At 28.3% G+C, this 13,527-nt stretch overlaps 2 protein-coding genes across 2 annotated transcripts; both read left to right on the forward strand.

Annotated features, from left to right (window-relative positions):
• Positions 1-1,301: 1,301 nt before the first annotated feature.
• LOC122634300 (protein takeout) lies at positions 1,302-3,745 on the forward strand. Its single transcript, XM_043823110.1, has 4 exons — positions 1,302-1,591; positions 2,172-2,459; positions 3,041-3,190; positions 3,343-3,745. Exons 1-4 carry the CDS (start codon positions 1,405-1,407, stop codon positions 3,492-3,494), a joined length of 777 nt encoding a protein of 258 aa, XP_043679045.1. The 5' UTR covers positions 1,302-1,404; the 3' UTR covers positions 3,495-3,745.
• Positions 3,746-8,414: 4,669 nt separating this feature from the next.
• Positions 8,415-13,479, forward strand: LOC122634303 (circadian clock-controlled protein daywake). The gene is made up of 3 exons (XM_043823113.1): positions 8,415-8,653; positions 8,921-9,152; positions 12,062-13,479. Exons 1-3 carry the CDS (start codon positions 8,575-8,577, stop codon positions 12,495-12,497), a joined length of 747 nt encoding a protein of 248 aa, XP_043679048.1. The 5' UTR covers positions 8,415-8,574; the 3' UTR covers positions 12,498-13,479.
• The last annotated feature ends 48 nt before the right edge of the window (positions 13,480-13,527 follow it).

The following is a 13,527-nucleotide window of genomic DNA, read 5'->3' on the forward strand; positions in this document are numbered from 1 at the left end:
TACGTCTACGCTTTCTTTCATCGTATTGTATAGTGATTTTTTATTGTTCATTATATCCCCACTAAGTTTAGAAGATCATTCACAATTCACGTCATTCCTACGTTTTTTGAATTTTTTATTTGGTCTAGTACGAAATTTTTATACTATTACGAGTAGGATTCGCACCTTTTTCGTTAATCTTTACTCGTCCTACATTAACTTCTTCCTGAGAAGAAGAAAGTTTTATAGAACCTGAAAACGATATACGTATGTATGCATGCGTGCGTGTGTGTGTGTGTGTGTATGTGGTTTTAACTAACGGCAACTTTCTTTGTTTTCGTGAGATCATCTTGATCAATAATACATCAACGATGAGAAAGAACGAATATCTTTTAACGATCATAGATACATAAGTAATAAATTATTCAACAATGATAGATACATTTTCGAATCGTTCGTACTTAAGCGAAGAAAAGTATTATTAAAAAAGACAAAAATAAAAAGGAAAAAAACATTAATTGTGTTAATTATTCACGATGATAGAGAATGTATGTTAACTTTTTTTTTGTATTATAATTTTATCTAGATCTTAGTGCTGCAAAAATTGAATAGAAACGAACATTAGACGTTGCTAATAGTTGATCTTGAGACTTGTACACTGTATATATATATATATATATATATCTTTCTAATAACACACTTTCACTAGGTCGTAACACAAATTGCGAAGTCAATTAAAAAATAGATCGTACAATATCATCCGTTCTTTTAGTCGTTGATCTTGAAAGAATCACGATAGATCGAAAAAACAAAAAACAAAACAGAAATAAAAAAAAAAAATAAAATAAAATAAAATAAAACAAAAAGAAAAATAAAAAAAAAAGAACAAGGAAAAGAAAGAAAGAGAGAAAAGATGACTCTTTCGAGATACATCTTTTTAAGACACGAGTTTATATGCCCATTAGGTTTCTAATGTTTCTTGAAACGATTATAATTGCATTAGGAATAGTATCTTAAGTGTCGTTGTGGTAAATTGATAGAAAAAAAAAAAATTAAATAAATAAATAAAAAAGGAAAGATCTAATGTAAGAAGAAAACAATGATATCTACGATTTCTGAGGAAAGTTAGAATTCATGATAGAAATTCTCTCTCTCTCTCTCTTTCTCTTTCTCATTTCTCCTACCTTCTTCTTTCTTCTTATTCTTCTCGTTTGCCCTGGACATTCTAACAAGATGGTGGTGGGGTTGGGGCAGGGGCAATGTCAAGGTGTTATAAGTCCGTGAGAATCCTTACCAACCGGTCATTCAACGCAGAGAAATTCGATCGGTTAGAGTGAAGAAAGAAGATAAGTATTATATAGACGAAGGTTATCTATCCATTAAATCCAAAGATTAAGAATATACAAAGTGAGAAAAATAGGTACAATGATTAAATCAAATAATAGTGTTTTATTCGTGTACGTGTTTATGTTCACGATTCTCATTGGTATCGCTAATGGCATTGGTAAATATCGTGGCCTTGAATTTTTGGAACCTTGTTCTAAAACCGATCCTAATTTGGAAGGTTGTCTTGCCAAAACTGCTAATGTTTTAGTTGAACATTTTCGACAGGGTAAGAAAAAATTTATTATTCGTATTTACCATTCGTTGTATCTGATATCGATAGAACTTAATGATTTAATCGAGATTTCGTCATTTGTAATTTGATTTGTTATTCATTTTCATTCGTAAATTTTTATATCGTTGTTGTTGTTGTTGTTATTATTATTATTGTTATTACGATAATTATAATAATTATTATGATTTACATTCGTGAATCGTTGGGCGGAAATCAAATGTTTTTATTTTATAATTTATTCCAACGTGTGTTAATGATTAGAAAGTTCTGACATCGTGTAAGAGAATGTTGAATATCATTTAAAAGAATTTTTTTCATTGTAATTGGCCGAAGCACGTGCTGAAAACTTGATGAGAGTTGCTTTGTTAGCGGAAGCAGGTTATAACGGTGAATTCGAATGGTCACCGGTGTCCTACATTCCAGTTACTGTCTACGGCACTGGGTAGTAGTACGCGATGAAGATTTACTTACTTCAAGTTTCTGATTGTTTTCTGTTTCCTTCTTTTTTGTTTTTAATTCGATTTTATATTTTCAATTAAAAATGTCTTTATCTGATGTATATTTATCTTTACAGGTCTGCCACAGTTAGGATATTCCGAAGTTGAACCAATAATTTTAGACGAACTTCACATAGCTCTTGGAGGTGGTCCTGATGGATACAAAGCACAATTTATGGACATAAATGCCAAAGGAGTTTCATCACTCAAAGTGACTGGTCTTAGAGCAAGATTGTCTGACGATGAAGTTCAATTGCAACTGGTCCTTAGTATTCCTAGAATTAGGGCTGCTGCTAAGTATAGGTCAAGCGGTACATTGATTCTGGTTCAGGCCAGCGGAGCTGGAGATTATTGGGGAGACTATGGTATATATAAATCTTATTTATGATTAATATAGAATATCGATGAAATAGAAAACAGAAAAAAAATATATATATATATATATATATATGTCTACGTTAAATAATTCTCTAATATATGCGTATAATAATTATATAAGAAATGTAATTTAATTCATAGAAAGTCGTTTTTCTTTTCATTTTTTATTTCTTTTTTTTAAGTTATTTCTTTTTTACTATTGATTACACACATTATATTTTATATTTGTTTTGAAAGATAAATAATAATACTTACGTGACTTCGAAACGTGAAACGCGTTTCAGGTAAAAGTTCTGTTAACTATACAAACTTTCACTTTTCACTTAATCAATTTGTTTAATAAATTTTCCCTATTATCCAATTAGTTCTATTAAGAAACTATATTTCATCGATACTTCGTAAATTATAAACAATCGTTTAGTTATTTACCGTTCGAGTGTCATATAATTTTTACGAATTATCGACGCCTGGTAATAGGCAACCCGAAACGCAACGCTGTATTTCGATCGCAGTCCATCAATTCGATGTTATCTCTCGTCAATGATTCTTTTTTATCTTTCCTTTACAGAGGGAGTCAAAGCTAAAGTATTTATCAGAGCAAAACCGTTCATTGTACAAGATCGTCGCTTTTTGAGGTTGCAACAATTAAAAATGGATTTCAGTGTCCAAGATATTAAAATGGGTGTTGAAAACGTACACGATGGCAATACTATACTTCGTAAGTATGCTTCCATCTGTTTTTTTAAATATCTTCTTATTCGTTTTTTCTTTCCTTTTTTCTCTCATTCTTTGTCTTTTTTTTTTTTTTTTTTTTTTTTTTTTGAACGAATAAATTTATTGATTTCATATTGTTTGCTCTTTTTCTTTTAGAAGCCGCGTTGAACTTGTTTATTAATAGTAACAGTCAAGAATTACTTAAAGAAATGAAACCAGATTTGAGAAGAAAGTTGGTCCAAGTTATGTCGGGTTTCGTTGAGAAACTTTTCGCTCAAGTACCGTACGATGCCTGGATTACCGAATAAGTAGGACAGATGATATTCTTGATCGTATTTACGTTTTCGATCATCGAATATAGATTGAACTTCTCGTGTAGGTATACTTAAAAAGAGAAGCAAGCGTATGTGTATGTAAATTTTTTAAGTTTTTGCAAACGTCTTAGTAAATGCCTACATAAATATGATTTGTCTCTAAGAAGAGAAGGAAAGATCTTATTGGTTGATCAATTATTATTATTATTATTATTATTATTATAATTATTATTATTATTATTATTATTATTGTTACTATTATTGTTTGCGTTAAAAGATTGTCAGTATTTTGTTCCTCAAGCAATATGTGAAAACTTCTTTACGACTCTTAATTAACTCGAGTCTTATGACAAATCAGATCTTAGCCGTTTTTATAATTTAACAATTTCGTTATTGTTTGTTGATCGTGTAGATAGGTCGATTATATAGTTAGAGAATTATTATTATCTCTTTTTGTTAACTTTCCATGTTACGTATTGTATATAATTTTTTATTTGTTCACATTACGAAGACAATAGTAAGAAAATGAACGATCATTTTTTTTTTTTTTAAGTTACAACATTACTCGTCGGATGTTTTAGGATAAGACTTTTTGTACAATTGTCTATTTATTTAATAAATGACGTCACTTTTTGTCGACAATGATTCTGTATTTAGTATTGTGAAACCTCGTACAACACTAATTGGAATTTAAAATGTAATGAACGTAATCTATACGTGACAGTAATCTTTGAGACGTTTTATCTTTTATCTTTTCACTCAATCATTTTGATACTTTCATCATATTTTTGATCGTTCTCTCTCTCTCTTTTTTTTTTTTTTTTTTTCTTTAATTTTGTTATCATCATTAATACGAATAATTTCAAAGGGAGCGTTTCCTTTTTCATTTTTAATTACAATTTTTCACGCAGATCTCTTTTCAATCGTTGACGAATGAATTTATCATCAATAAGAATAATTTCAAACGAAGTTTCTCCATTTTTCGATAAAAGATTATTCAAATAGATCTCGTTTTCAATCGTCATCGAATCAATTCAATAGTAATTCATTCATAACAACGTTCATAACTCTCTCTCCATCTCTCTTTTTTCTTTCGATCGTTTTTATCAAACAATTGATAATGATATATATGAATGTCAAAGTTACATTTGCAATTACGAGAGGAGATCTCTTAGAATCACTTATCAATTTCGCGGTAGATACAAAGAATAAATCATTATTTCGAAATAATGCATAGGTTAGTGAGTGTCAGAAACGTGGTTCTTCAAAGTTAATTAATAAACGTGCGTGTCCTTCGAGAAGATACGTGCTGTAACTAAGAACATCGAACCTTGAAAAAACTATTCTCTTTTATTCTTAATATATTTATAGCATAGTGTTTAATGTAATAGTTTTAATTGATATAAAATGGTAAATTTTTACGAGTGACTTTACTGACATCATTAGAATGATCCTTAAGTTTCTCTGTGTGTTTGTGTGTGTGTGTGTGTGTATTCAAATTTTATTCTCCGATTCTCGAGATTGCTTTTATCTCTTTTCTCAACGATAAAAGAAAAATAAAAAAAGAATAAAGAAAAGAGGGATATAAAGAAAGAATTAAAGAAATTAAAGAAGAAGTAAAAGAAAAATACACAAGAAAAAGAATAAAGAAAAAAGAAATAAAAAAACAAAAAAAAAAAAATTAAATTAAAACAAAAGAAATTAAAGAAGAAGTCCAAGGAAAATACAGTAAAGAAAGACAAAAAGAAAGATAAAAGAATAAATAAAATAAACAAAAAGAGCAAACTCGGCATAGTGTTTTAAACAGATCTAGCGAAATACGTAGAGAACTTGAGATATCTGTTTTAATCGGAGTGATAGAGAAGAAATTAATGTCATCATGGTTTGAATAGCCGCTCGTCATCAAATAATGTCTTACCATTATAAAACGTACAAGCGATTACGAGGTAAAGTATTACATGTACGTAATTCTGACATAGCAGGAGATCGGTAATCTCGAATAAATTCGTTTCGATGGAATTGATAATTTCAAATAGATTGTTAAAGGTTCTAAAACAGCTGATCGTTTAAATGTGATCAATACAATCGATAAAAATATCTCAATGTTTCCTTATTACAATTAAAACTTCAATCGAATTACATATAAGAGAAAGGAAAATCGAGAACTATTTTAAATTATTATTATTATTTGAGATGTTTGTGAATCATAATAACTAATAATCGAAATCGTTGATCGATCAATACCATACCTATTTCTATTATCTTTTCTATTCACGTTTAGAATAAGCAAAACTAAAATATAATCATAACAATATCTTCGGCGATAATTTAGGATCTTCGAGAAGGATATTACCGGTCTTACTTTACTTGCCTTTTATGTGCTGATGTATATGTAAGTCGATGCATTATGCAATCGCATTATTATGTCACATAGTTGATAACACCGATGACTTTTTTGACCCGAGGAATAGATTGACATCGTCAACGAATTAATCTCACTCACCCACGATTATATATTCTTTCGTTGTTGTATATAGAACCGATAGTTATTATTTATAGATTCCAATATATATATATATATATATATATATATATATATATATGTACGAGAGATAAGGAAAATTTTAAATGATCTTGATTTTACTACAGTATTAAGCTTTTTAAGATTATCTATTTATCATTTATCGTTTATCTTCCTCTCTCTATCTCTCTTCTATGTTCTTCTTACGTTCTTAGGAAATATTTCTTCTTACCAAGAATATAAATAATGTTTACTTCTATTTTATCCTTGCAATAAAATTAACATCTGAAATAAGATATATATATATATATGTATATATATATACGTATATATATATACATACACATACACACCACACAGTCTAGTTTATTTTTATGTATTATACTTATTTACTTGTTCGATAGATTTAGAATCGATTGATTAATCGGTAACGAAACTTCTGTTTACAAGGAATAGGCATATATATTCGTAGTAATTCGAATCTGATTTATATGCATTATGTAATTCCACGTATTAAATTTATTCATTTGATTTCATAAATCATTCCTCTCTTTTTCTCTCTCTCTTTTTTCTTGACGTTGATTTTTTTTTTCTTTCTTTTCCTTTTTTTTTTTGAAGTTCACGTGTTAAAGTTAAATATTATTTCTATCGAATTTTCATCGTTTGAGCGCACATAATTATATAAATATACATATATGTGTGTGTGTGTGTATATATATATATACATACGTACGTACGTACATACATACATATTTACATATTTATATATGTAGACACAATCAACAAACCTCTCACGCATTCTTTAATGAAATTCGTTATGCATACATATGTATATATAAGAGATAAAGATTGACGAAGAAACGTCATACTTTTATGTTTGTGAATGCATACGATAAATATATAGTTAACTCGTTTAGCATTTAACAGCATACAAAAAATTGATACATTTTTTTTCTTTTTTTATTTCGTTCTCTAACTTTTTTCGTTCAAACGAACATTTCGTTTATATATAAATAATAATCTATAACGAACAAAAATTATTATCTTTTTTATGTCATCCTCATCAACATTGTTTCATTCCTTTTTCATGAAGATACTTTCATAAAAGGTGGATAACAAATATTCGATGGTCAATTATAACAAGAAACTGGTTAAATGGCATAAATAAATAAATAAATAAATAAATAAATAAATAAATAAATAGATAAATAGATAAATAAGAAAATAATAATCTCCATACTCTCATACACATTTAACCTTCTTATTTTACTTTCTTATTAAATATACCACGAGGATTATGAAGACATTATAAGATAAAATACATTTTATAAAAAGATATGTTCTTCTTTTTCCTCAATCTTTCTTTTTCTGTTTCGTTCCTTATCTTCTTCGTTCTTTTTTTTTTTGGAATACAGAACGATCGTTAAAATAATTCTTAGGATGATGAAGAAAATATAGAATTGATCATCTGCTTAATATTGATTAACGCCATTTCAAAACTTTTCCATTGAATTATCATTTTTTCCTCCTCCTCCTGCTCCTCCTCATCCTTCTTCTTCTTCTTCTTCTTACTTTTCCTTTTTGTTCTTCTTATTTAGTCCACAAAGTACAATATTTCTTGGAATCATTATTTGTTTGCTTCTTCGTTATTTTCAAAAGAAATATCTGTGTATATGAAAACAAAATAGTCCTTACAAAATTCCGAATGCGTGTCACTCCGATTTTATTTTATTCGAGGACGACTTACAATAGCTTGTACATACACACACACACATACACATATACATGTATGTATGTATGTACATACGTATGTAAGTAAATATATTTGTACAAGTCAACAGGTGTATGTTAAGAGAAAGAAAAGAAAAAGGAGAGAGGAAAATGAAGAAGAATAAGTGAAGAAAAAAAAAAGAAAGAAAAAAGAATAGAAAAAAAAAAAAACAAAAAAGGAAAAAGAAAATACGTACAATGTAACAATAAAAAGTTTAAAAGGTCAATGTCGACTTTGAGTGTTCGAAGAATAAACATTAGGAAATCTTTGATAGCGACGATTATTAGCTTGTTTCTTTTTTTCATTTCCACTTCCTAATCCTCTTCTCAATGAGTTTCCTTGACTTTGAATCGAGAAAAAGTTATTCTCTTTCCTCACCCCTCTCTCTTCATACACACACATATACACACATACTCACACACTTATGTACGTATATACGTACGTATGTTTGTACGTATGTATCCTGTATGCGTGATACAATGTGTGGGTGGAACACATGGGCCACAATTGTTTCAGTGATTGTAACTCTGACTAACTCTGAATAACTCAGAGATGGTAGCTGTTGGTTGGAGGGGTCGGAGGGGAAGAAGAATACCACTATAAGGTCCACGCACGACGGCTTCACTCTTATTCAGTTCCAGTCCGAGCATCCATCGAGTATCATTCGCGAATTGTTTCCGTATAAAAAAAATTCATTCGGAGAATCTTCGAGAAAATTAGATATACAGATCTATATATATTTTATCGAAATTCAAATATATTCGATCGAATCAGAAGCAATCATGAGGTGCGTCGTCTTGTTCCTTGTCAACCTGACATTACTTTCTCTGATCATCGATTTTGGCCAATCGATGGACTTGCGTGAGTAAAAGAAATTAAATAAAATTAAAAAAAAAAAAAAAAAAAAGAAAATAATAAATAAAATACATAATATAATGATCAATTGAATTGACATTTGTTTGCTCGCGAAATTTTTTTTATTTTCTGCTCAAGTTCTCATCAAAAACTTATCAAGTTTCTAATACTTTGTAGAAATATTCGATCATGATGAAGCGTTGTTTATATATGCATATATATAATATTTTTTTTTTTATTTCATTGCTTTTATTAAATTTTATTTTTCTTTAGCCGATTTCCTTCACGTTTGTAAACGTAACGATCCTAACATCGTTAATTGCATCACCGAAAGTGTAGAATATTTGAAGCCTTATCTTCAGAAAGGTGTACCAGAATACAATATACCATCATTGGAGCCACTTTTATTGAAACAACTCATTGCTAGCGAAAAATCTGGTCTCAGGATAAATGCTAAGAATGTAGAAGCTTATGGCGCCAGTGACTTTACCATAACCAATTTGAAGTAAGCTATGATCTTATAATCGAAATTAAATATTTCACGATGATAGAGACGATTATAATATAATCAACATATTTCCTATATGTATTAAGAGATAAGTAATACGAATTCTAATCGACTTATCTGTTGTATTCAAGAGTTATACTTTAGAAAAAAAAGAGTTACGCTTTAAAAAAAAATATATTGATAATCATGAATTTTTATTAATCGGATCACAGCTGATTCCGATTAAATCTCGTTTGTCATTGATTGATTGTTGCTTCATAATAAATATAATTTATTTATGTTTTTTTTTTTTGTTTTTTCTTTTAATCGGACAGTGAAAAAACTTAATTAATATACATAAAAATTCGAGAAAATAGAAGAATGGGGCTTTTGAATAATACAAATTATTGATTAGTAACGTTTTGAAAAATGGAAAAGATTTTTATTTTTTATTATTATTGTTATCTTTCTTTCATAATTCAGGAATGATTGAATAATTTTTACTCGTCGTTTGATTTAAGAATGCGAAGGTCGAAAGATCGTAAAATTCGAGTATATTGAACCGGTTGTGTTAAATCTGTTTAATTTGTTATAAAGCTAAAAGAACAAGAACATTTATGACTAATAAAAGGTTATGAATTAGGAAATGAGAAATATGATAGCGCCGTTAGATTCAAGTCTATCGATATCATCTATCGTAATTCTCAAATGATACGAGAGTGTTATACCGCGAGCAAATTGACACGTGGCTCTTCATGATCAATTAATATTAATAACGAGAATTATCCGAGGTGTACAGTCATCTTTATGATTTATTTTATTAACGTGCGAAACTCGTTAGAAAACAATTATTAATGTGATATATCTCAATGTAATCGTTTCCATTTCTCTAAAAACAAAGAATGACATTGGTCGAAAATGTTTTTTTTTTAAATTTGTTCATTTCGAAGTCTTAATTAAAAATTTCACAAGTATATTGACGACATTATATAATTCTTTTCTCTCTCTCTCTCTCTCTCTCTCTCTCTCTTTTTTTTTTAATATTACAGTAAAGATTAATTGAATAAATTGATTTACACAAGAACTTCGAGATTCGCTAATAATATACGATTGTTAAAATTGTTAACTAATAACTAAGAAACAGAAAAAGAAAAGAGATACATAAATAAAATTACTATCGAATGATTCTATCGAATAAAATTAATTTATATTCTTTAACGTGACGAGCTATTGTTTTTTTATCTCGTAAAAAAAAAAAAAAAAAAAGAAAAGTATTACATATAAAAGCTATTAAACGATACAAAAAGAAAAAGAGAAGTATATATGTATATATATATATATATATATACAGAAAAATAATTTTATATTCTATTCTATAATAAACTATTTTTTCTGTCCTGTTTTCTTTAAAAAAAAAAAAAAAGATACTAAAAACCGATTAAACGGTTAAGTCGATTTATAAAGGATCCTTGATGTCCGCTAGTTTCGCACGAGTGATCACTAATATCCTATAAAAGAAAAAGGAATAATAAAAAAGAAAAGAAAGAGAAAAGAAAAAAGAAAAACAGAAAAAGATAGAAAGAAATAAATGAACAAAATTACGTCGATTGATCATTCGATCCTGGCGAGCAAGATTACTTTATATTCCGCTTACGGTAGTGAATACGACCGTGACACGAGTGCTTGAAATGCGAATTCGAAAACAATTGTCGTGTTACTACATGGCTATGGTTGTTACCTTATTTAAAAAAAAAAAAGGAGGATAATCGTTGATAGATAATAAAATGGCGAAGACAACGGAAACGACCATTTGAAATACGAATTAGTGAAAGTACATAGTGTGGTTGACCTGAAAAGTATTCTACTATTATCTTCTTTCTCATATTTTGTTCTATTCTTTTTTCTTTTTTTTTTTTTTTTTACTTTCTTGTTTGCCCTATCTTTGCTTATGTCATGTTTAATTTGAAAAGTATCCTCTACGATTTTTTTCTCTTATTTATTTTTATTATCGTATTTTCGTGCGTGTTTAATTATCGTGCAATACACGTAGGAAGAGGTCATCGAACGATTCTTGTTCACGATTTATAGCTAAACCTGTTCCTGATTTTATTCGATTTTACTTGTATAAAAATCTTTCCTTCTATTTTTCAGATATACGAACATTTTTCTAAATATTGATTTTTATTGTTCAAGAAAATTCCGAACGAACATCAGCCAGTATAATTCTAGAAAATTATTAACAAGTAGTTTAGTTTTAAAATGATTGAACGATCCATAGCAAATTAGTAACATATCTGATTTGAATTATTTAAATGCATAGAATCAAATCTTCTCATTTCGTTTCAACAATTACGAAGTAATTGTTAGCTTTCATTGTTTAAAAAAATTCAGGACGATCATCAGCCAGTATAATTCTAAAGAATTATTAAAAGCTAGTTTATTTAAAAATGATTGAACGATCCGTAGCAAATTGGCATCAGACCTGATTTGAAGTATTTAAGTGCATAGAATTAAATCTTCTCATTTCGTTTCAAAGTTTTCGAAGTACTTATTAACTTTTATTGTCCAAGAAAATTCAAAACGATTACGGTATAAGATCAGTATAATTCTAAAAGATTATTAAATTATAGTTTATTCTAAAATCATTAAAATGATTAAAAGATTCGTAACAAATTAATACTATATCTGATTTGTATTATCCAACTTGTTAATATCAAATCATTTCTCTTTTTTTCTTTATAATCTAAGTACTAATTTTCATTTTCATTACGAAGAAACTTAATAAACAAACCTTCCAATATAATCTTAAAAAAAGAAATAAATAAAAGAAAAGTATGAAACAATAATTAATTAAAAAAGAATTCTTTTTTTTTCTCAGAAAATCAAGAAACGTGTTATACTTGTAATTTCTTTTCTCCCAATCATAGGGTGAACTTAGACGAATTGATCTTCGCAATGGAAATCAAACTGCCACACTTACACGTCAAAGGCACGTACGAGATCAATGGGAAAATATTACTTTTGCCAATTGAAGGATCCGGACCAATGATTGGAAACTTTACTCAATGTACAGGATCGGTCACGGTACATGCCATGAAACGTCAGCTACCAAACGGGGAGAATCATGTGCAGATCGATGAATTTAAAATGAGGATCACAGTTGGCAAGGGTACCTTAAATCTAGATAATCTTTTTGGCGGTGAAAAGGTACTCGGTGATGTTATCAATACAGCGATCAACAGCAATTTCGATGCATTCATTAAAGAATTACAACCATTGATCGAGAAAGCATTATCGGATGCTTTCCGTGAGATCGCTAATAGTATTGTCAGTAATTTCACTTACGAGCAACTCTTCCCATAATATTAGAAAAAGAAATAAATTCTGAAAAAAAAAGAGAAAAATCGAAAACAAAAAAAAAAAGGAAAAGGTAGAAAAAGAAAAAAAGAATATAAAACAGAAAGAAACAAATCGAAAGAAAGGAAACAAAGAATCTGACAATATGAATGACGCGATTCCTAACGCGATTATGTCAATGATCGAACATTATTAATATTCGCGATAATAATTCGTCATTGACATTATCGAAAATTGTTAAAACTACCTCTGTATTTTTAACATACTTATAAGTATTCCAAGATTGAATAAAATCGATAAAATCGATGCACGTCGAACATTCGCTCTTCTCTTTCTATATTCGAACTATTATATATCCGTCTGAGATATATTCTATTATCTTATTAAAAGTATTTCGATGTTATTTTCGCGATAACGTTACGATGACGAAGACGTTTTATTGACACTTTCGATCGTAAACATCTACGAATTTCAATTTATATTCAACAAGTATAATCTCTTAAGTTTCTTTTTTTTTTCTTTTTCTTTATCAGTATACGTAACTTTTCAATCGATTTGTATTCGAGCCTGTGACTCTCAAATCGAATTGTAAAAGTTATGTAATTAATGAAACAAAAAAAAAAAAGAAAAGAAAAGAAAATAAAAGGATAAAGGAAAAGAAACCAATTATAAAAACAAATAATCCTAATTATTACCAAGACATTTTTTGTTTCGTTTATCGACGTGCATTAAAAATCTTGATCTTATTTTTCGAAATGAAAAAAAAAAGTAATAAAAAACAAAAGAAAAGAAAAAAAAAAGAAACAAACAAGAACTAGCAATTTTAATTAACGTCTAGCGAACACATACAATAGATAATATATACTCTGGTCGATAGGTATTATAAACAGGTGTATTTACTATACAAATAGTCAATAATTTATAAGTGTGTAGTTTTTAACGCCTTTAAGACGCAACATACGCAATAAAGCAATCGTTATATTAAAAACTTTTATTTTATTATTAAAAAAAAAAGAAAAAAAGAAAAAACATGTTT

The sequence above is a fragment of the Vespula pensylvanica genome, chromosome 14, assembly GCF_014466175.1.
Source record: "Vespula pensylvanica isolate Volc-1 chromosome 14, ASM1446617v1, whole genome shotgun sequence".
In the NCBI taxonomy this organism is placed as follows: Eukaryota; Metazoa; Arthropoda; class Insecta; order Hymenoptera; family Vespidae; genus Vespula; species Vespula pensylvanica.

Bases quoted from the DNA above. Each gene is read 5' to 3' on its own strand.
- LOC122634300 (XM_043823110.1), top strand. From the start codon at position 1,405: ATGATTAAATCAAATAATAGTGTTTTATTCGTGTACGTGTTTATGTTC. The intron at 1,592-2,171 runs GTAAGAAAAAAT...TTATCTTTACAG, and splicing joins AGTTGAACATTTTCGACAGG to GTCTGCCACAGTTAGGATAT. The intron at 3,191-3,342 runs GTAAGTATGCTT...TTTTTCTTTTAG, and splicing joins CGATGGCAATACTATACTTC to AAGCCGCGTTGAACTTGTTT.
- LOC122634303 (XM_043823113.1), top strand. From the start codon at position 8,575: ATGAGGTGCGTCGTCTTGTTCCTTGTCAACCTGACATTACTTTCTCTG. The intron at 8,654-8,920 runs GTGAGTAAAAGA...ATTTTTCTTTAG, and splicing joins TGGCCAATCGATGGACTTGC to CCGATTTCCTTCACGTTTGT. The intron at 9,153-12,061 runs GTAAGCTATGAT...TCCCAATCATAG, and splicing joins TTTACCATAACCAATTTGAA to GGTGAACTTAGACGAATTGA.